Source organism: Protopterus annectens, chromosome 7.part0, assembly GCF_019279795.1.
Source record: "Protopterus annectens isolate FY-2018-M chromosome 7.part0, PAN1.0, whole genome shotgun sequence".
NCBI classification, from domain to species: Eukaryota; Metazoa; Chordata; order Ceratodontiformes; family Protopteridae; genus Protopterus; species Protopterus annectens.
The window spans coordinates 1,403,595,138-1,403,617,930 of NC_056739.1; the positions used below are offsets into that span (position 1 = coordinate 1,403,595,138).

Below are 22,793 nucleotides of genomic sequence, written 5' to 3' on the forward strand. Positions count from 1 at the left end.
CGTTTTACAGAGTTTAGAAGAGGTAAATGATAATGAATCAAAACCAAAGTAAAAATTGGATATGGCTGCTAGTTGGACTTTAACAGTAGAATGGCTAGCTCCTGCATGGAAAAGGGAAGCCAAAATATCAAGCACAACTGCAGCTGGTGCTGTAAAAATATCTATTTGTTACCATACTGCCCAAATAGCAAATCTTTTCCATTTACTCTTATAAACTTTGCAAGTTGAAGACCACTGTGAACAAACCAAAATTTCTCAAACAGGGAAAGAAAGCCTGAGAAATCTTGCCATCATAGGAAGTGGAGAAACCATGTGGTCAGGCCCTTTATGTCTGGATGGGAATGTCCTGATGGGTGAGAGAGCAGATCTGTGTCCGGATCTAACCTCATCGGAGGGCAAACCATATAAGACCAAAGGAAGGTGAACCAGGTTTGTCAAGGCCAAAAGGGGCAATGAGGATAGCTTTTCTCTGCAACCTGAGAGCTTTCTGCAAGAACTTGGTAATTAGAGGTAGAGGAGGAAAGGCATAGAGAAGACCAGAGGGCCAGGCATGGACTACAGCATCCCTGGATGACTGTCCATGCAGAAGGATCAAGGCAAAGTACCTGCTGCATTTGTTGTTGAAAGGGGAAGAAATCAGATCAGAGCAGGGATTACCCCATGTCTAGAAGATCATTTCTGCCATTGACTGGTTCAGACACCACTTGTGAGGCATCAGTAGTAAGACTCAACTGAGCTGGTCTGCTAATATGTTGGACTCCCCTGGAATGTGCGTTGCTACCAGAAAGCAGTTGGTGGAGTTCGTCTACTGCCAAACCCTCATCACCTCTCAACAAATGGGGTAGAACCTGGTTCCTCTCTGTTTGTTGATGTACCAAACTACTGCCATTTTGTCTGTTTGGATCATAACAGTCCTCAGAGGGAGAAAGCTGTCTATTTCAGCCAGAACACAAATTCCCAGAAATTTCCTTGATTTTATCAATGCAAATGGCTAGTTAATACCCCCAGAAAAAAAGTGATAATATCTTGGACTTGGTGTTAACTGACCTGAGTAACCACTGCAGCACCCCTATGGTATCATCCTCCCTGGTAAGATCTAACCATAAAGAGGTCACTTTCAAAGTCAGCATCTCCCCTGCCCCCCCTCTACCTAGGGTCAAACAAAAAAACTTTTCCAAAGCTGATTACAACCTCTTGACGGATGGTATAAACAGCTTCACAGCCCCCTCCCCCACTGCAGGAGCTAGCACCAATGTTCATATCTACACCAAAGTACTATATGAGCATTTATATAGATGCATAGAATCAGGAATACCTGATAGGACAAAATCATCCTCCACAAGGAAGAGTAAACCTGTCTGGTGGATATCTGTAATAAATACACTATATAACAAAAGGAAAAAATTGCTGTCCAGGACCAAGAAGGAGCAGGTGCCCAACTGGAAGCAATCTCTCCTTAGCCTGAACAAGCAAATAAGAGCACTAGTGAACTCCTCCAAAGCCAACTTTGAGTCCAAATTGGCCACATCTATTAGAGACAATCATAAGGCCTTCTTCACATATATCTGCAATCTCAAAGGAAGCACCCAGATCTGTTCAGAACTGGTGGTCAAGGACACCACATACACAAATGCTGTAAATATAGCCGATCTACTGGGTGACAGATTCCACAAAAACTTCTCCTCTATGTCCCCCATCAGTACATCAGGACAGAGACAGTAAATCAGGACATCCCCAGTACCTGCTCCCCACCCCTTATCTCTAGAGAACAGGTTTTCACTTCCCTCTCAAAGACAAAAAATACAGCCTCCATGGGACCTGATAACATCTCAGGCTGCATCCTACATGAACTCAGGCATGAACTTGCAGCACCATTAGGCACCCTATTCAATGTACCGGCTTTGTCCCAGCTGAGTGGAGGACAGCCACTGTCATCCCTTTACACACAGATCCAGGAAATTAAAGACCTATCAACCTAACTAACCTGATATGCAGGCCATGGAATGGATTACCATGGACCTCATTAACAGTGACATTGGCAACCTCCAAACACTTGACCCCACACAGTTTGGCTTTATCAAGGGGAGGTCATTTCTGTTAAATCTGGTTGACTTCTTTGAGACAGTCACCAAAGCCATGGACGAGGGGAAGACAGTGAACACCACCTACCTTGACCTGGCCAAAGCCTTTGACACTATTAGACACTATTCTCCACTCGGGCATAGTAGATAAACTCTCTCAACTAGGCATCAATCCATATGTTACCAGATGGGTAGCAAACTAGCTGACTGTCAGAACCCACCTAATCAAAATAGGGGAAGCCACTTCAAGCAGTAGACCCATAACAAGTGGTGTACCCCAAGGATTGGGCTCTGTTATTCAGGAGATATTTCTCTGAGGTGCAGGCCAAAACCAGTGGGCTATGGCTGACAATGTTTGCAGATGACTGCAAGCTGGATGCAGTCATCAGTTCCCCAAGTGATGTGGAGGTCCTCCAGAGGGTCTCACCCAAACAAATGACTGGTGCCAGAAACATGGCCTCAAGCTGAATGCCAAAAAATGCATCATTATCCACTCTGGGGAGAGTGATGTCCCCACATATTATCACATTAATAACAACGTCCTAAGTACACAATCAATACTGAGGGATTTGGGCACCCAGGTTGATAGCAACCTGACATTTGACCACTGTGTTGCTTGCATTGTATGGAAAGCTTTCTACAGGCCCCACCTCATAAGTAAGGGTATCTCATCCAGGGATAAAGAGGTCATAAGATTCCTGTATTCTTCCCTTATAAGGCCAATTATTGAGCACAATGCCCGCTTTGGCATGTATCTTGCAAAGCATATGCAGCAGCTGGAGAGACCACAGAGGTTCCTCACCAGGAGAATCCAGGGCCTCAAACACCTACCCTACACAGACAGGCTAAAAGCCCTGTCCCTCTACTCAGTTTCATACAGACTCCTCAGAGGTGACCTCTGTCTGGCATACAAAGCAATCTCAGACCCTGCCTTGATGGGACTGCTGCACATCCGCAAGTCAAGCTCCACTCGAGCAACCTGTAAGCATGACCACAACCTGGTCTGCGATATCAACAGAACTTGTTGGCAGGACAGATTTCTGTCCCAGAGACTCCCCTATCTGTGGAACAGACTTCCTCTCCACGTCAAGCAGAGTACCTCATTATCCCTTTTTAAGTGCAACCTGGATGACTGGATGGGAAACAGAATATACACCCCTGGGATTCCACCTGTGTCCCTGAAGGACAGGGGGTTCTGGGTGCTGACTTGCCTAAACATGGGCTAAAATCTTGGCTAGGCTTTTAAGGGCTTCAGGTCAAATAGCCTAGTAACCTCCTATGATCCTATGATCCTATTTCCTGCAATGCTAAAAGAACCACTCTAATCTCCAGTACACTGATATGCAACTTGGTCTCTTGGGACATCCATGTACCTTGGACTGTTCGACTCATATAATGCCCTCCCACCCTAACTGGGAGGCATACATGGTCACAGTGGTGTTTGGGAATTGAAGAATGAATCGGTATCCTAGCATAACTTCTGCGGAGTGAAGCTACCACAACAGAGATTCCTTGTACGCTCGTAATAGTTTGATGGGTAAACTTAGAGGACTCCAGAGTAGTGACCATTAAACCACTAATGCCCATTGCAAAATCTTCATGTGGAAATGAGCCATGAGCAGGAGAGTAATTGAGGCCGCTATGGAGCCCAATGCCCTTAGTACTAAACTGGCTGGAGGTTGAGGAATGGCTAGAATTTGGCTGCTGTGACCTCTTAAAGTCATGATCATGTCTGTCATCAGGTAAGCACAGGATGCCCTTGTATCCAAGCAAGTCCAGATGAAATCTATTACATGAACTGGATCCAATTGGGATTTCTGCATGTTAACTGCTAGTCCTAACGTTGGGGCTAGTCACAGCAAAAAGTCTTTGGCTTGAATGAGCAGATGCCTGGTTGGAGCAGTCAGAAGCCAGTCGTCCAAATACAGAAAAATCTGGTAGCCTTGCAGCCTGAGATGCACTGCCACCACTGCCAACCATTTGGTGAACACCCTAGCGGCTGTGGTGAGACCAAACAGGTGTAACCTGAACTGTAATGACTGGCTCCCAGCATGAAATGAGGAAATTACCTGGAGATATGTCCATCTTGATAAGGTAGTACGTGTCTTTCAGGTCCACAGAACACAATCATTTATCTGCCTTCAGAAGAGGCAGGATGGATTGGATTGTGTCCATCCAGAACTTCATGTGTTTTATTGATTTGTTCAGAGTGCTCGGGTCCAGAACAGGTCTCAGGTCCCTTGTCTTTTTGGGTATTAAAAAGAATCTGGAGTAAAAGCCCAATCTGACTTTATTGGGGGGGTGACCTCTTGAATGACTCTTTGCAAAAGCTTTCCTACTTCGTGGACCACGTCCTCCCTCTAACTGGGTGAAACATCAAGTGAGGTAATGTTTTCTCTTGGGAGATTCCAGAAAGGGAATGAAGTATCCTCTGGATATGTTCCTTAGCACCCATTTGTCACTTCTGATGGCCTCCAAGACTTCTGGGTGCAAGGTGAATTCCCCCCCCCGACTGCCTCCAGAGGAGGACAGTCAGGCAACTGTTCAGGATTGGTGGAAGCACTTGTCCTGAAAGGCTTTCCATGATCCCTGATTTTGCAGATCCCCTCGGCCATGTGGGTGGTGTCTTCCATTTTGATTATTCCCCCTTCTGCCACTGGGGGAAAGTCCTTCCTGAGTGTCCTAAAAAGGACCTTGTGACTTCCAAAACCACATTTTCTTACTCCCATGCTGGTTACTGGAGAAGGTCCTTTATGGGGTAGAAAAATGTATTCCGACAACAGACAAGGTCTTTCCATCCTTCTCACTCTGGGAGAGAGTATCACAGTCAGTCCAAATAAGGTGGGGCCATCAAAGGGGGCATTAATAAAGGTTTGTTTGAAAGGGTCTGCAAAATCACAAAGCCTCATCAAGGCATGATGCCTCATGGCAATGCCCGAACAAGGAGCCCTTGAGCTACTCTCTGCAGCATGGGAAATCAACCTCATGGATGCATTGGTTAGTGACTGTAGGGGGGCCAGCCTGGAGAAGAATGTTTTGTGATCCTCAGCAGACATGCTCCCTGGGTTGAGCTAGAAAGTTCCTTTAGTAAGTCCCTTTGTAGCCTCATAAAATGAGATAAACAGTTTAATGCCCTCAAGGTGAACATGGGAGAGGTGTAAAGTATTTTACCAAGTCTGTCCAAAGCCCAGGATTCCCTATTTGGGGAATGGACAGAGTATCTCTCCTGGGTAAGCTCCTTCTTGGTGGCTGCCTCTGCAACCACGGCATCTACAGGGATACCCTTGGGCCAAAACAACTTATCTGTGGGAGCACTAAGAATTTTATCACCTCTTTTCAGGATAGGCTCTACTGTATCCGGTTCCTTCCAAGTCCTGGAGGACACCAGCTGGATCAGTGGGTTGGCTGGTGGGGGGACACCCAGGTAGTAGATGTGCCAACCCTGAAAACCTCCCACAACACCAATTCCTCCAGGGAAGGGTTCTGGTTCTGGGCTGTCCAACCACCCCACTGGTGCAGGATTTCTAAGATGTCTCCAAAGGAGAGTCATCAAGTGGGGAACTTTCGGGACCCTTCCCATTCCTCAAAATCTGTGCCTGTGCTGACTGATTCTGTAGGGGAATCAATGTGTCTCCTGTTACACTGCATCTTCTGGGGGACCTCCTCAGTGGAAAGCTCTGTGGAGATATTGGAAGATAAGAGTTCCGAGGTGGGAAGACTGTGGAGGTTTGAGGGACTGGCTGTCCACAGGGCAGACTGGAGGCCTCAGGCACCAAATCAGAATGAGAAGGGGAAGGTTTCATGGCAGAAAGTGCAGAGGGTCTCCCTGGCTGGGAGAGAACTCTCTCCTCCACTTCAAAAGCTGAGGGGCACCAAACTACCGAGAGCTGCCCCAATGCAGCCGAAGGCACCGGAGCCGAAACCTTCCAGAGAGCTCGAGCCCCTTGCTCTAAAGGAGGAGTCAGAACCGAGCTGTCAAAAGCTGAAACTCCAAGGGGAAGAGAAGTCTCTGAAAGCTTCAGAGCTAATGCCCTACCCCTGGAAACAACCTCAATGCTATGGTGTAGAGACATGCTTGGAACCAAAGCCAAAGGAGCCAAGTGGGTCAGGGAAATAGAGGTGAAGAGGAAACCTCTATCAGCTTCGACACCTCAGCACTGGAGACCAACAGCACCAAAGACTCCGAAACCATAGGGTAGATAGGAGAAGAAGCCAAGGGTCGGAAGGGGAAATCCTCACTGAACCAGATGTGGACTGAGCGGACACAAGCCCCATCTGAATCTGGGACTTGAGGAACTGGCTCATCAGTCTGTCGCCATCTTTGGAGGATAGGATCCAGGAAGACCTGGAAGAGGCTGAAGTAGGAGGTCTCGATAATCTCCTGAAGAAGCCAGATTGGGATCTAGGAACTGGCCCTCTCTGTGCTGAGCCAGATGCCGACACAACTGGAGCAGGAGCAGGGTTGCTCTGCCCAGGAACAACAGAAGGTGAATGGGGAGGAGGGGAAGTTGTCAAAACTGAAGTCGGCATCAACCAAGTCGGTTTTGACACTTTCAAAGCCTTCTTAGGAGGCTCCAAGGAAGACCGGACAGGAAAATGATACCTGCCCTCATGGGACTCCCTAGGCCTTTTAGGAGAGGGCTAAGCCCCTGAAGTTGAAGGCACCCCTGAGGTGGAGGAAGGAGGAAGCAACATTTAAGAACTAACTTGCTCCTCCTATCTGCCATAGCCTGGGGGTGAAAGGCTTGAAAAATGGAGCAAGGGACCTCCAAATGGGAAGGCCCCGGGCAATAGACACATTCTCTGTGGGCATCCGGCATCTGATAAAGGAATCTTCTGCCCACAGGAAGTGTACTTTTTAAACCCTTGAGGTTTTTCTCAGACATAGCAAAAAAAATAATTACAACAAGAGAAAGGAAGAAAGGAGAAAGGAAAGAAGAAAGGACTAAATGCAGAGAAATGCAACTAACAGAAAGGAAGATGGGAAGATTTTTTTTTTAGGTACAGACTAAGAGAAAAGAAAAAAGGGAAAAAAGGAATAATGACTATCACAAATAAAGCTAAAGACACTCACTGAACACCAAAAATGACTGAAAAATTCACAGGAGTAAACTGTTACTGATTTGACGCATGGCAAACGAGATCTGAGATACATTGGGGGAGAGGGGCATTATGACTATAGGGGAGGAGCTCAAGTCAGAAAGCTCAAGCCAGGAAATGCGGCTGGTCAGTTCTGAGGATCAGAACTGAAACCCACAGGTTAATGATATGAAGAGGGCAACATCAGATTAAAAAGTTTAAATGTATTTAATAAGAAATAAAATTACATAAAAATACTAAATATCTATTTACAATAAACACCAGAGTTTCAATCACAGGAAATATTAAAAATAACAAAGATGGACAGATTCACACAGCTACAGAAAAACAATACTTAACTAATCTCACTATATTTCCTGACTGATCTAAAGAATTACTGTCCCCTGGTTACTTACTAAAGCAAGGAAAGATGAAGTGGATGGTCTTCTTTCTTTGTCAGGTTTCAAACACAGACTTCTATGACTCATCTAGAATTAAAACATCATTTCAGTGCTGGATTACAGAATGAAATCACACACATCAGCTCATCTGACTTTTGGTTCCCATACTATCCCTTTTACTAGCAAGTAAACCAGAATCTCACACATATATGTTACCATACATACAGGTAGAGCTTTGCTAAGATATGCTATAGCATCTGGAAGCTACAAAACCATTTAAAAACTTCCCCCCTTCCAGGGTAGCCATTAGTTCAGCCCTAAGGACAATACAGTAGGATTCCTACTCCTGGTTTTCACAGACATTTTGTATCTGGCTGCAATCAGAACTGTGCGATGCAATCTTTATGGTCTAAACTAGGTAATTTAATTTCAGACTATTTTCACAGTTAGCTGGACTTAGATTAACTTCTTCTTTCCAGTTTCCTCTGTTACAATATATTTATTTCCATAGTTACAATACAGTTTGACATACAGGTGTATTTCTTTTCTATCTAGCAGGACCCACCGTTGGTACACTTTAACACAAGCAGCTTTGCAAATACATTTTCAACACAAGCATCTGTACAAATCAATTTGATATACAAATGACATATAATTCTGTGCAAAACTCCAGTTAGCTATGCTGGCATATGTTACACATCCACTGCCCTACTTCTCCTGGCATAGCTGGCAATACCTCATATCCCACTGATATTAACTCTATAAAAATGGAATGCAACACAGACACTGCAGTTAGTGATTTTATGTATTCAGAAGTGTATAACAAAATTGAAGACATACGATCATTGGTGTATAACAATACAGAAGATCATATGGACCACTCCATACATGGAATGCAGCGAAGTTTAAAATTGAGCTAGATACAGGGGCAGTTTTGTCTGTTATTTCTATTGTTATGAGAATACTTTCAGACATAGCAGACAAAAGGCAACAGTTGTCTTAGCCTTTTAATATAATTTAGAAACATAACAGAAATACTTAAATGCTTGTGTAGTATACATGTAATAGATAATGCCTAACGTTACTTGACAAGAAATAAATAGGAAAGCTTGAACTGTATATCATTTAATTAAGATGCTAAATGTGTTATCACAAAATGAGGGCAACACTGCACAGCAAAAAAACATCATAACTGTGAGCTAAACAAAACTAAAGTGACTGTAAATGAACTATAAATCCTGAAGGACACAAAGGCAAAAATTGAGCTAGAGCAAAATTCCAGCCCCAAATCTTTCAGATCTTGTAAAATACCATAGGCACTCAGTACCAACAGTGTACCTGGAACTGCAGCAGCTGGTAAATGCTAAAACATTGACAAATGGGGGATGAAGTGAATGGACCAAGATGACAATAACTCTATTAAAGAAAGAGAAAAAAGGATATGTCCACATATATGGAGATTTTAATGCCTCTATTTGTCAAGTATTGCATACCCGTGGTGGTGGTGCTGCGGTAGCGTTGTCACCTCACAGTAAGACGCTATCCAGTTCGATTCTCAGCTAGAGCGTCTTCTACATGGAGACATGCGTGAATGGACATACCTTCATTGAAGGTTGTGCGTCAGAGCTGGTAACTTGGTACGTAAAAATCAACTACCAATCATTAGCGGACCGGAGTTCCGCTGTGGAGACCCCTAACCGGGAAAAGCCGAAAGACACAAACAATTTGTCAAGTATTGCATAATGTAAAATGTCTGCTAAAACAAATGTTGCACATATTTTTTCCATTACTGGATGGGTGGTATGGTGTGGCATTTTCTACTAAAAATAACTTGCAGCAAACATAAATGCACATGGAACTGGAAAATATTTCTATGCATTTTATTTTTTGGCATCTACTCTGCTGTCAAACACTGCCTGCTCAGTGAATCCCCTTGCTATTTCCATCCTGGGTCTATATTATAACAACAAAAGGTTAAAATTGCAAATGCTCTAAATATTGAAAATGCCAGATCTCAAACTTGGTATTGTGTGGGGCTGCACCCTCCCCCTACCCTCTAAATATATATACCAACTACGAGATTGCACTACAATGAGGAAAGGACAAATATTCTGATCTTCACTGTACTGCAATCTCACAAAAAGCACTTCGAGGTCCGGCATTTTCGATATTTGGAGCGTTTGCAATTTTAAACTTTCATTGTTATAATATAGACCCTTCCATCCTCCCTATCTAATAATACCTCCCAGGTTGGGCCAACTCAGTAAGGTGGGTTAGAGATTGAGGAAAACTGTAAGAAAGGAGGCAAATTTCATGTGGGGATGTATTGGGAGGTTGCGAAGGGGATTACAGAACATATGGGGGGGTGAGAAGAAAGGCTGGGTCACCTAAAGCATCGCATTGCTTGACTGTGTAATGCTTTTGTATATACAGCCCTATAATCACATCCTACTCATGTTCAGCAAGTTTTCCAGCAGGGCATACAATAGGCATTGTGCGGAAATCTCACTCACATATGCGAATGATGCAAGTCTGCACCAACCTCATCTTCTAGAACAAACACATTGCAGACATTTTTGCAGTCTCCAACAACGAAATCAGAGCCAGACATGTGCAGCACCTGCCAGAGACAAACAAGTTAATTCTCTTCACTCCTTTTCCTCCACAGTAAACTCTAGCAGATGCCTGATCTGCTAAACAAATTCATGTCACCTGAGTCAGAGGCAGAGCTCTATCTTGCTACATCAACAGAGCTTTTTTTTAAGTACTTTTTGACCACTTTTATGCATTAAGGCTTATCAAGATACGTCATTCCACAAGGAGCATCAATGGACAAAGTAGTTTTTAACACTTTCATCTTTTAATATGTTAAAACTTTTATCCATTAATATGTAAAGTTTTTAAAAATAAAACCGGGACTTAAGGACAGTGCTTAAATAAGTGGTGAAACAATCACATGACAACAATTAGCCAATCACAAGACAAAAAAAAGGAAAGCGGTATTTTTTTATTTATTGCCATTTGATTACTGGGAAAGTCTGGCTGCCAATTTTCAGCAGAGGATGAGGGAAGCTCCAAAGTATTTCAAAAACATTTTGAGAACAATAATTTTACACGCTTCAAAAATAACGCAAACACCTACCGTTTAAATAATTATACCAAATCACACACAATGTGAAAACATTGGTTAAAAATAGATACTACTTATATGACAATGATTTAATATTTAAAGAAATTTTAGCCAGTTTATGGAAATTAAAGGAAAGTTATTGCAATACAAAGTGGAATTGCAATATGAAGTGAGAGAAAAAATGGGGTTATGTCATACTTAGCTTGAGAGTCAAAGGAGAGAAACTGAATTAAGGAAGTAAGTGAAGAAGGAGGAGTAAGGAGGTTTAAGGTATGAATAGGTACTTGTTTATGTTTAAGAATACAGTTTATCCTTGGGCGGAGCAAGAAAAGAGCTAGTTTTGACTAAGAACTCTTTCAGAATGGTTTGAAAGGACTGGAGGGAGGGTATTGATCTGATGGATAAAGGTAAGTAATTACAGGCCTTAGCAACATTTTATTTTTGATTTATTTTATTTTATTTTACATTTGTTGACTGGGAAAGTTCGACTGGACACAGATCCATTTTCAGTGGAGGTCCAGGGAGAAAAGCTCCATTTCAATACATGAACAAGCACTTAAGGAACAGTGGCACTTACATACAAATCAGGCAGACTAACATTAGTAAATATCTGATAGTATATAGTCCAGAATCATAGTAAGATATACAGTTCAGAGGTAGCACATATCATAATACATACAGAATATTGTAGACTTATACATAGAATACATGCACTTCTTTGCAGACTTGTAGATACAATAGGTTGCAGTGCATTCTTTTCATAGCAGACTTATACATTCCATACATTAAGGTCATGTTTGGACCAGAAACAGGGTGAGAAACTAGAGTTGACATATGGTAGTGTAAAGGGTTATAGGTTGCATGCCTGTGTTTACCCTGGGGTGAGACAGGAGCATAGTCGGCTGTTCATGAAGTGGGCTTTAAGGTGTTTTTTAAATTGTGTAGTGGAAATATTCGATGTTAGGTGGGCAGGTAGGGAGTTCCAGAGTTTGTAAATGAAGTGGATAAAGTGAGATTTTCCTGCCTCATTATTATGTTTAGTGACTTCTAGGAGGTTTAGGGTGCTAGATCTCAAGGTTCCTGTTGTGGTATGAGGATGTATAAGATGTTGGAGGGCTGGGATTTTGTCTGAGTGATAGAATACCTTGTGTGCTAGTGACAGTTGATTCAGTTGAAGTAATAGAGGAAGCTCCAACCAGTTTAGCTTTTTGAGACAGTAACATTGATGTGATCTATATGAAGATTCTGTAGCAAATCTAGCTATCTTATTGTAGCAGGATTCTAGTTTGTGTAGATTGGTTTTACAAAGGTTAGTTAGTACTGGGGATGCATAGAGGAGGGTAGATAGCAGATGTGTCCTGGCTATTGTGGTTTTGGATTGCTTTGAGAGAAATTGCTTGTTTTGATAGAGCAGTCCTAGTTTTTTTGAACTTTCTTGAGAGCTTGGGCAAGGTACAAGTCAAATCTTAGGTGGTTGTCTTTTTCAATGCCTAGAAGTTTGGTGTGGGTGGTTGGGGTAATTGGAGTTTTGCTATTAGAGGTGATAGTAAGGTTATCTGTTTGGGGGAAGGATCTATGAGAGCTGAAGAGGAGTAGTTTTGTTTTAGTTGGGTTAAGAATAAGCTGGTGATTGGTGAAACAGGTTTCAGCTAGTGAGAAGCATTCTTGTGTTTGGGAGTGGAGGAGTTCAAGTGTGGGGGTGGCACATATAATAGTGGTGTCATCTGCGTATTGAATTGTTGAGGTCTTAGGTGTGGCAGATGAGAGTTGATTGGTGAAAAGGGTGAAGAGTAGTCAGCCTAGGATGGAGCCTTGGGGGACTCCTAATGAAACAGGCAGTAGTGAGGATATTTGGTTCTGCCATTGTACTGCCTGCTACCGACCTGACAGATATCTCTTAAACCATGTGATAGAGAAGATACTGAGGTTCAGGGTAGAGAGTGAGTGGAGAAGTTTATGGTGGTTTACCATATCAAGAGCTTTAGATAAATCTCAGAATATGGCAGAGACTAGTTGTCCATTGTTTCTATGCTGATTAACTGTGTTAGTGAATGATGTAAATGCGGTGGTGGTACTATGGAAGGGTCTAAAGCCATGTTGGCTTTTAGATAGCAAATTGTTTTCTTGAAGGTAATCTATGAGTTGTGTGTGTGTGTGTGTGTGTGTATGACCCTTTCAAGAATTTTTGATAAGGGCAACAGAATAGCAATAGGACGATGGTTATTGAGTCCAAAGGAGTTGCCCCCTTTGTGTAGTGGTATGATATGCAAGGTTTTCCATATACTGGGTACTTTACACTCTGAGCTGGATCTGTTAATGAGGATAGCAATAGGGTAGGCTATAGTGGGTCTATATTAAATCAGCGAATGCTTAAAATAGCAAACTATGATTTATTGACCCATTAAAAACAAAAGCTTGAAATCCTGAAGACACGTAACAGTGATTTTTTTTCCCAGGGAAAAAAAAATCATTGTTCCACAAAAAAAAAAAAAAAAAAACCTTCAAAACACTAAATAAAGTGTTGGGCTTTGCCCCCCTGCCCCCTGATGTGGGGGGCTGTGCACCCAACCCCCCCTACTTGAATATACCAACTCTGAGATTGCACCACAGTGGAGGAAATGGCAAAGTCCCAAAAACGGCCCAGCAATTTTTTTCCCCGAGAAAAAAATCACTGTTCTGTGTCTTTGGGATTTCAAGCTTTCACTTTTAAAGGGTCGATAAATCAGCGTTCACTATTTTAAGCATTTGCTGATTTAATATAGACCCACTATAGCTACTTCAGCTATTTGAAAGTATTCAGCGGGTAGGTTATCGGTGGCCAGGATGGTGGGTTTGAGTTTTTGGAAGAGTTTTAGAATGGTTTTGATTGATAGCGGCTGAAAGCTAAAGTGGGAGCTATTATCTTGTGTTTCATTTGTAGTTGGTATATTTGTTGGGGTAGGGTGATTGGTATTAATTTGGTTATTAGCTAGGGGCTGGATTGTCTCAGTAAAATATTTGTTGAACTGGGTGGGGATATTGTCTTTGTTGTTTCCTGTTGTAGGTGTGGGGGTGGTAGTTTTCTCAGGCTTTAATACAGAGTTGATTGCTGCCCAGAATTTTTGGGGATTTGAGTACTTGTACATGGTATGAGTACAGACCATGCCCCGCAGATTTAAAAAGTTAGTGGACAGACAGGAGTTTTTGGCCATTGGATCATAATGACTAATTGGGAATATAGTTGTGAAGAATGGTATTTAGTGTTGGATAAGCAGACAGATGCTGCATAATTTTATATATAAATCTGACGCTGTGGCACGTTAGAGAAGGGGATACTCTGAGAATCTGCAATAACAATATTAATACATATTTCTCCAAATCTCACATAAATTGCTTTCCTTTGTCTTTCAACAGATACTTCCTTTTTGTTCTCACCACCATGTGGTGGTAAGTTATTCACATGCAAAGAAAGGACATAGCAAAAAGATATACTAAATGCCAGAAAGTCCAGAATTTACCACTGCATGTTCCCTTGAACATTTTTGAAGAGCTAAAATCACCAAAGATGTATATCCATACTGATTTTGCAGGTGCACTAATTGACTTTATTTTTATCTGTCATGTCCAAGAGGCTAAGGGTCAACTGAATGTAATTAGCTACAACTAAAAATCCTACAGCACTATTATAAAAATATACACAAAGAATTGTTTGCTTCAACAGATTGTCACTGATAATTCAGTTAAAATAGTTCAACCCTTCACAAGCCAAATATTCAAGAAGCAGCTGACATCAACTTCCTGCAGCAAATTGGTTAGAAGAAAAATCTGTTCAAATATCCAAGAACATTGTTAAGGACATGACCGTGCTCCCCATCATAAAACACATCAACAAAACACAATATAGTTAATTTTCTTTTTTGTACCAATGCTTTGTCTAAACTCAAACTTTTAAGGTCCTACCTGTACTAGTTGAAGCCAGATGTTTGAGCAGTAGTAAAACTCAAGCAGTTTAAGCATATGATTGAGAACCAACCAGAACAAGGTAGAATGCATTAGCACACAGTGGTACAACTTGCAAACTGCAGCCAGGCAAAACTGTCTTAAGGACAAGATCCTGATTGTGTGAGGGAGAAGGCATATGGAGATGTTTTGGCATACAGGTCTTATCTGAACAGCCCAGATACAAGAAGTCCCAACTCCAAATGCAAGATGACTTAATTTGCATGGTGCTAGATAGGCAATCATATACTCAAGTAGAATGAAAAGCCAGTGTCAAGAACTGTGAAAGAAAATGATGGAGGATCGGCATAATGTTAGTAAGGGGAATGGATGATCACTGCACTACCCAAAGGTAGCTGGACAAGCAGTTGTTATTCTCAAAGGCTGAAGACTGTGGTCTTGGAACAGCAGAACTCCTTACAGAAACCTCAGTGTCATAGGTGAAGTCTCTTGAAAAGCCTACTCCTTGTCTCTACTCCAACTTCAGAAGGGCTGCACAGAGGTTACCTTAAGTGCCTGAGAAGATCATCTGTGGGTATTGTGCACTATAAATTCTAACATGTAGACATTTGAGACATAAGATAGACACACATTGTTGCAATGCTGGAAATTAATAGCTGGTCAAGTGGTTAAGTCAACAGAAAGCTAATGGTCAACAAAACAAAAAAGTAAACCTGAATTACGTAACGCTTGTGTCAAAATCAATTATGTATTGCATTATACAAGTCTATACATACATGTACAATTCTGACTCTAATCAAATGTTAACACCCAACTGTTCTATATAATCTGCCAAGGCAAAAATGTAAAATGGTAGGAAGTACAACATATCTGTGTTGTCGTGTGTGTGTGTGTGTGTGTGTGTGTGTGTGTGTGTGTGTGTGTGTGTGTGTGTGTGTGTGTGAATGCATGCATCGAGCTAACATGTGTAACAGTTACAGTGGAAACAAATAGTAGCAATTATCCAGTAGTGTGGCATGGGCTATATGTATCGCTTATAGTTTATGCAAATGTAATGCTTTCTTGACAGACTCGGTAATCTGCTATTTGTTATAGGTTACTTTACCTGGAAAGCTAATCTGATTTCTAGTTTCCACATACAGTATAAGCAAATATTTGGTTCTAGAGAAAATAGATGCAAAACATGCAAAAGAAGAAAAAAAGAAAGATTATTGCAAACAGCCACAACACAAAGGGAAAATAACTGCCACAAAGAGCTACTCACAGTTTGCAGCCATTATGAAATGCTGGTTACCTACCATTTTATACAGGTCTGTGACGCTAAACTGGCCGTCATCAGCCACTTCAAACTCTTTCCTTGGAACCAGGTCCAGTCCCAGCTGCCTAAGAACAAAAGAAAAAAAGACCATTATAGGAAAAAAAAATAAAATAAAATATATATATATATATAAATATATACTTTTGAAATCAGACTATCAGACTTAATAGTGGATAAAAGGCATGGAGAAATGTAGCTACATAAATATAACAAAAAAAAAACTTTATACACTGATGAGTATCTTATATAGGCACAAGGGCTCCTGATTTCCCACAATTATTATCACACCTGCACTTTAATATCCTTTTACTTTAATTTAACTCATGAGATCATTCAGTATCACTGCAGGCAGCTTGTAGTTCTGGACATCTTCAATCGCTGACAGGTGGACTCAGGGCAGAGTACTTCAATGAATAAAGAACATACATTGTCTTATACCTGCATAAAGATTTGGTTTCCACAACTAGTCAGTGTGCCCTTGACATTACAATATGCAACTGATAAAACCTACCAAAAGTGCTGTTGATATCTTAACATTCAGTAGAGCTGACTTTGTCTCAAATGAAAGGATAATGCCTGGCCCAAGTAATTATAACCCACAATTGCTCACAGGCATTAAGCATGTAGAACAATTTAACACTAGCTGCAGGCAATGAATTAAACAGTAGCAGACACTGTGCTCATTCCATTAACCAATGGAATTGCACTTTTGTTTTTTCACTACCTTTGCTCATATGGGAAGAAAACTACACCATAAATCATTGTAAGTAGGCTGATTCAGTTTTTATTCTGGCGGTCTTCTCCCTCTGTATTTCTTTCAGTAACTTTTATATATTGCATAATGGACCCTTCACCAATATAGAACTACAAGTCATGAACATTTACTGCTGACACCAGAGAATGACTGTAAAACATTTTAGTTATTATATACTTTGATAACAAGCATTCAGCAAATCACGACTCATACACTTTAATGCCTACTCAACCAAAAAGGTACATTTAAAACAGAAACAGGAACTACAAACTTCAGACCCACTCTCTCTGATTTTGTTCTACATTGCATGTTTCCTTGAATTTTAACTATTATTAAACAGCTGCACAGTTAGACGTTGCCCGTTTGATTCTCAGTTAGAGCGTCTTCTGTGTCGCGACATGCGTGAATGGGTGTTCCTTCATTGAAGGTTGTGCGTTAGGCCCGGCAAGCCAGCACGTAAAAATCTACTGCCAATCATTAGCGGACTGGAGTTCCGCTCTGGCGACCCCTAACCGGGAAAAGCCGAAAGACACAAACAAACAATTAAACAGCTGTAAGTAAAAGTCACCTAGCAATCATCTGTCAGTGCTGATCACTGCACTACTAATGGTCTGCAGTAAAATGGTCAAAGAAATGTGATCAACAAAAGAAGAAAATGTGTTGAACTAAGGCATAGCATGTTACGTAAACCTCATTATGAGGAATGCACCTCGTTTTGAGTGTTAAAAATCCTATGTTCCATGCTGTGATTCCACATTGAAAGGGTTTGGTACACACTCATTTTTAAAAACATTTTAGCAAATATAAAGCCGAGGTGGTGCAGCGGTAGCGTTGTCGCCTCACAGCAAGAGGTTTTCCCGTACGATTCTCACCTGGAGCGCCTTCTGTGTGGAGTCTGCATGTCCTTCCCCCAGTCGAGTGGTGTTTGAAAGACATGCGTGAAATGGGCATGCCTTCGTTGAAGGTTGGGTGTCAAGCTGGCACCTCGGCACTGTAAAAATCTACTGTCAATCATTAGCAGACTGGAGTTCCGCTGTGGTGATCCCTAACCGGGAAAAGTCGAAAGAAGAACAACAGCTAAATAATATTGACTTGTTAATTCATTAACAAAACTTTTTGTAAGTATGATTTAATGTTTTAACCATTTTGCAAGCTTCCTAGTTAAAACTGTTAGCCATTGCTCTGCATTTTGCCCATTTGTTCCACTTTACTAGAGGTAGTATTTCACATTTTAGAAGCTGAAGGGCTAGAAATTAAACTAATTCCAAATGGATACTGTGTGTTCATGTGTGTGTGTGTGTGTGTGTGTGTGTGTGTGTGTGTGTGTGTGTGTGTGTGTGTGTGTGTGTGTGTGTGTGTGTGTGTGTGTGTGTGTGTGTGTGTGTGTGTGTGTGTGTGTGTGTGTGTTTGTATAAAGACACGTTTCCATGTGCATTGTAAGGATGTCTGTTGTTGCATTAATTTACATTGTGACCAAAATAAAATGGTGAATTCTATCAGTTATACAATTGAAATGACAGAAAATTAAAAGTTATAGGATTACTTTAAAGACACCAGTGCTATGAGGAAGTGGCCATCAAATTAAATACAGTCATAACTTTTGGAGTTATCAGTTTTTTTTCACTCAGTTAACAATAGTTACAAGTCACATTTTCATAGCAATAATCTTTGAAAGAACTTTCAGAATTATTTTAATTTTATTCAACAAACAGATTTCAAGAGATCACTTCCCAATGAGGCCATGGTGGTGCAGCGGTTAGCATTGTCACCTCACAGCAAGAGGTTCTCTGGTTCATTTCTCGGCTGGGGTGCCTTCTGTGTAGAGTCTGCATGTCCTCCCTGGGGTCGCATGGGTTTCCTCTGGGTTCTCCAGTTTCCTCCCACATTCCAATAACGTGCAGTAGGTGGAACGGACACTCTAAGTACAGATGAACTACAGTGAAAGGGCTAGCTACTCGGCAGTGTAAACCTTGGCTCAAGATGATTGTCACTGTTGAAGTGACACCCTGATACCCATGTGCAAAATGGGAAAAAGGAGTTGGGGATGGATAGATGGATGGATTTCCCAACAAGTGAGAACAATTTTATACATTTTTTATGCAAAACACATGTCTGCATAGAGTTATGCAATGACAGTGTGACAGTTCCTGGTCAGTGGTTTCATATAGTGTGCTTTGAAAAATCTACAAGCTAAATACTTAACTTTTAGTGGGATACAATAAAATATTTAGATTACATGGATCCTCTTAATATTCTCAAATAGCATTCATACTGGCTCATAATTTCATCCACGGTGGTGGTGCTGCAGTAGCGTTGTCGCCTCACAGTAAGACGCTGACTGGTTCGACTCTCAGCTAGAGCGTCTTCTGAGTGGAGACATGCGTGAATGGGCGTATCTTCATTGAAGGTTGTGCATTAGGGCTGGCAACTCAGCACATAAAAATCAACTGCCAATCATTAGCGGACTGGAGTTCCACTGTGGCGACCCCTAACCGAGAAAAGCCGAAAGACACAACAAGAACAACAACTGGCTCATAATTTCAGAATACTAACTACTAGGAATCCACCTAGAACTCTGTCACTACCATCATGCATCTGGGTTAAAAAAGGCAAATTTCACAGTGAATGTGCAAAACCGCCTTTTGGGAAGAAGCTGCAGAGGCACATGGATGGCATGCTGAAAATCATAATGAAATGTCAGCAATTGTTTATATTGGAACATACCAAAATGCACAGTAACAAGCACTAAGCACTGCCCCCAGTGTGATGTATGGGTGGTTGGCCGAGGAGAGACACAGTTAGATTGCTGCCCACTTAGCTGGCTGTGCAAGGTGGCTTTGCACTCTTCTACCCAGATTGTTTATTTTTTTTTCTAGAGCAGATATAAAACTATCAAAATATATTCTATTATTATATATTGTATAACTATATACATTTAACAATTAAAACTATTCTTGAGAAGATGACAGAATAGTAAGACAAACAGTGTAATGTCTATCAAAAGGGGCTTCTGCCAACCCCCTGTGCACCCCCCATCATAGGACTACAAGGTAATTAAAGCTTTATATAGCACGAGGTGCAGGGGGTGACATCCCCTTTGCTACTGATAGGTAATCATCTCTCTCCCAGACAATGAGACAATAATACCAGACTTTAGAGTTTCAAACATTTTAATGTTCACAAACTGCAGTTGTAGTAAAAAAATCTTCTGTTCTATTATCTTCTGTTATTTATTTAAATAAAATGACATTTACAAAACATGCCTAATTATGGCCCTCCCATTTCCCCCTTTAGACAGAAAGAGTTAACTTTCATAACAGAACCACAATAATTTACTGACAGCCCCATTCGAGTGTCAGTGAAGTCACCATTACACACACCTGCAGAAACTAGGGTGGTATGCAATACACCAAGTAAATAAATACATGGGTGGAGAACCAAAACTATTAACAAAACCACAACCACCAGGCTGAGAAATCCATCTGGGGGAAGTGGGCAGTCAATTCCAGAAGGGAAACCAATAGTAAAAGACTTGAACATAGGAAAACAACCAATTTACTTAAGCTTCAAAGATTTAACAATAGCTTTTAGTCCACACAAAACAGACTTCATCAGAATAAATTTTATTCAAAACATTACTGTATATATATATATATATATATATATATATATATATATATATATATATATATATCACATCTCACCGAACACAAAAGATTAACACAATTATCCAATGAACTTCAGAGAAAAATTAATCAGAATAATTAAAACTGATTGATAGTTAAAATTCATGAAGTTAAAAAACATACAGTTAAAGATCATTCATTTAATAAACACTTACTCAAAAAATATGGATTTTATGTACAAATCTAATAAATTAATAGACCTTAAGACATAACCTATCTAAGAAAAAGCTTTCTAATATATTAATTATTAAATAAAACCACATAATTTTAACATTGTGTGTGCTGTACTACAATGTTAAAGCTTTTCGCTTTACTGCCATTTTTAAAGAAATAGACTTGTTTATGCCCGGAAGGTGAATTGTATCAAGTCTCAACTGCTATAGTAACTCTCAGATTTTCCCTTCCAAGTTGCTCCTCTGGAGTTGTAAGAATTTTTTCTGGAATAATAAAAGAAAAAGTTCTAAAAACAAGAAATAGTATGGAATGTCTATGCAGGAATTTGTTTAAATTACATCTCAACATGTCATATTTATGTTCCTAAATATGTTTTTTTAATTGTCATTCAGTTTTCCCTACATAAAATGCAGGACAAGTAGAACATAATGCCAAATAAACTAAACTTTTACTGGAATAATTTCCTGCTTGTGAATAAATCACTGATTTTCAACTGTTGTTTAATTTAATACAACTGGTTTCTAAAATGAATTTATATGCATCAACATATGTGGCAGTACTGCAGGATCTGAAAAGCCTGTGAAAAAATACTGATTGGTTTCTAAGAAAGTCCATGCTTTCTAATGCAATTTCAAATACATGTGCTAAGATTTTCATCCCTGGAATATTTCTAGAGTATTGTTTTTTCATTCTCTGTTTTCCACATTAGTATTATGTATGGTTGACAAAACTTATACCTTGTGCATCTGTTAATAGTACATTGATCTTCCATGTTAGATTTTTGTGCAGTTTGAGAATTGCAAATTATTTATTAGTTCTGTTTTTGTTAACGATATCACACTACAGACTTAGACTACACTAGAAATCAAACACATTATTGTTATACAGCACTATTGATTCTATGTACATATGCCGCACACATTTTTGTTATGCAATTATTACTGAATACAACTTGCCAAGAACTGGTTTCAAATCTAACTGGTCTTTCCAGGTATTTTAACCACAGTGTGTGAATTACTTGGTAGGTAAACAAGGCTGCATAGATATATTTTTGAAATGATGTACAAGTTCAGCAACTATAGCACAGCAGACAGTGACATGAATACAAAATTAATTCAGATTAAGTTTTGCTGCTCTGAGGTTTTCTAGTCAGGATAACCTATATCAGTGACCTCTGTTTCATCAAGTGGATTTTTTTTTCTTTTTAACTCCCACTTGTTGAATAGCCTTGTTGACTGTGTTTCCATTCCATTGCATGAGTTAGTGCACTGTATTTTAAGATGAATAACGTATGGTCTACAGCCTCTCTTTCTGGGATTGCATAACATTAGAGAAGATACAGCAGTCAGTCATACGGAGTATTGACTGCTCTCCTCTGGTTGTGTTTGTGTGATCTTGGGGATAGTAAATGCTTGCACCTGCAAAAAAATGTGATTTGTGTGTGTGTGTGTGTGTGTGTGTGTGTGTGTGTGTGTGTGTGTGTGTGTGTGTGTGTGTGTGTGTGTGTGTATGCATGCTTGCATGCATGTGTGCATGTATAGAGAGAGAATTCTACAGCTATGTTTATGTTTTTGTAATGGAATACCATTGGATTGGAGTCTATGCTATGGAGTTTTGACAAAATGTTTTTCATGTACTGTGCAGATACTTTTTATGGCATGGATTGTACTACTGTCTGTTGTAATTGGGCTAATGGAAACATTCACACTTACAACAAGAGAGAAGATGAATAAACCTTACTGGCAACGGCAGGAGTATTTTGTTTCCTGAACTTGTATTCATTTACTGATGAGAACTTTTCCTCTCTCTACTTCTTTGGACACCAATAGTATTATAAAAGTTATCAGTAGGAACTGGAATATCATTTTGGGTGACACTCATTTGAGTTTAGTTCTTGGACCTGAACCTAGGTTTAGTTATAAGAAAAATTAAAATCTGAAAAAGTTGTTTGAGAATATTCCCATTAACAATGTTACTGCTAGAAATGGTATGTTTCAATGCAGTAGCTGTAAATATTGTAGGTTTACCAATGAGGGATAAAATGTAACTTTGAAATACACCAAAATGCAGTTTTGGGCAAAAAGCAGGTTAACATATAGTTCAACCTTTACCATGTATTTTGCCACCTTTGAATCATGTGAGTGTTTTTATGTGGGTAAGATAAATAGAAAGTTATCTGAAAGAATATACAAATACTCCTTGGCAATCAGAAACAAAGATTCCACAAATGC

General features: G+C 40.4%; 1 protein-coding gene across 1 annotated transcript in view; it reads right to left on the bottom strand.

Annotated features, from left to right (window-relative positions):
- Positions 1–22,793, bottom strand: part of DOCK3 (dedicator of cytokinesis 3) — a 4,843,230-nt gene that overhangs the window by 2,144,403 nt on the left and 2,676,034 nt on the right. Inside the window, exon 7 of the mRNA XM_044077993.1 lies at positions 15,929–16,013. Coding sequence (XP_043933928.1) covers positions 15,929–16,013 — 85 coding nt within the window. The remainder of the gene's footprint in view (positions 1–15,928; positions 16,014–22,793) is intronic.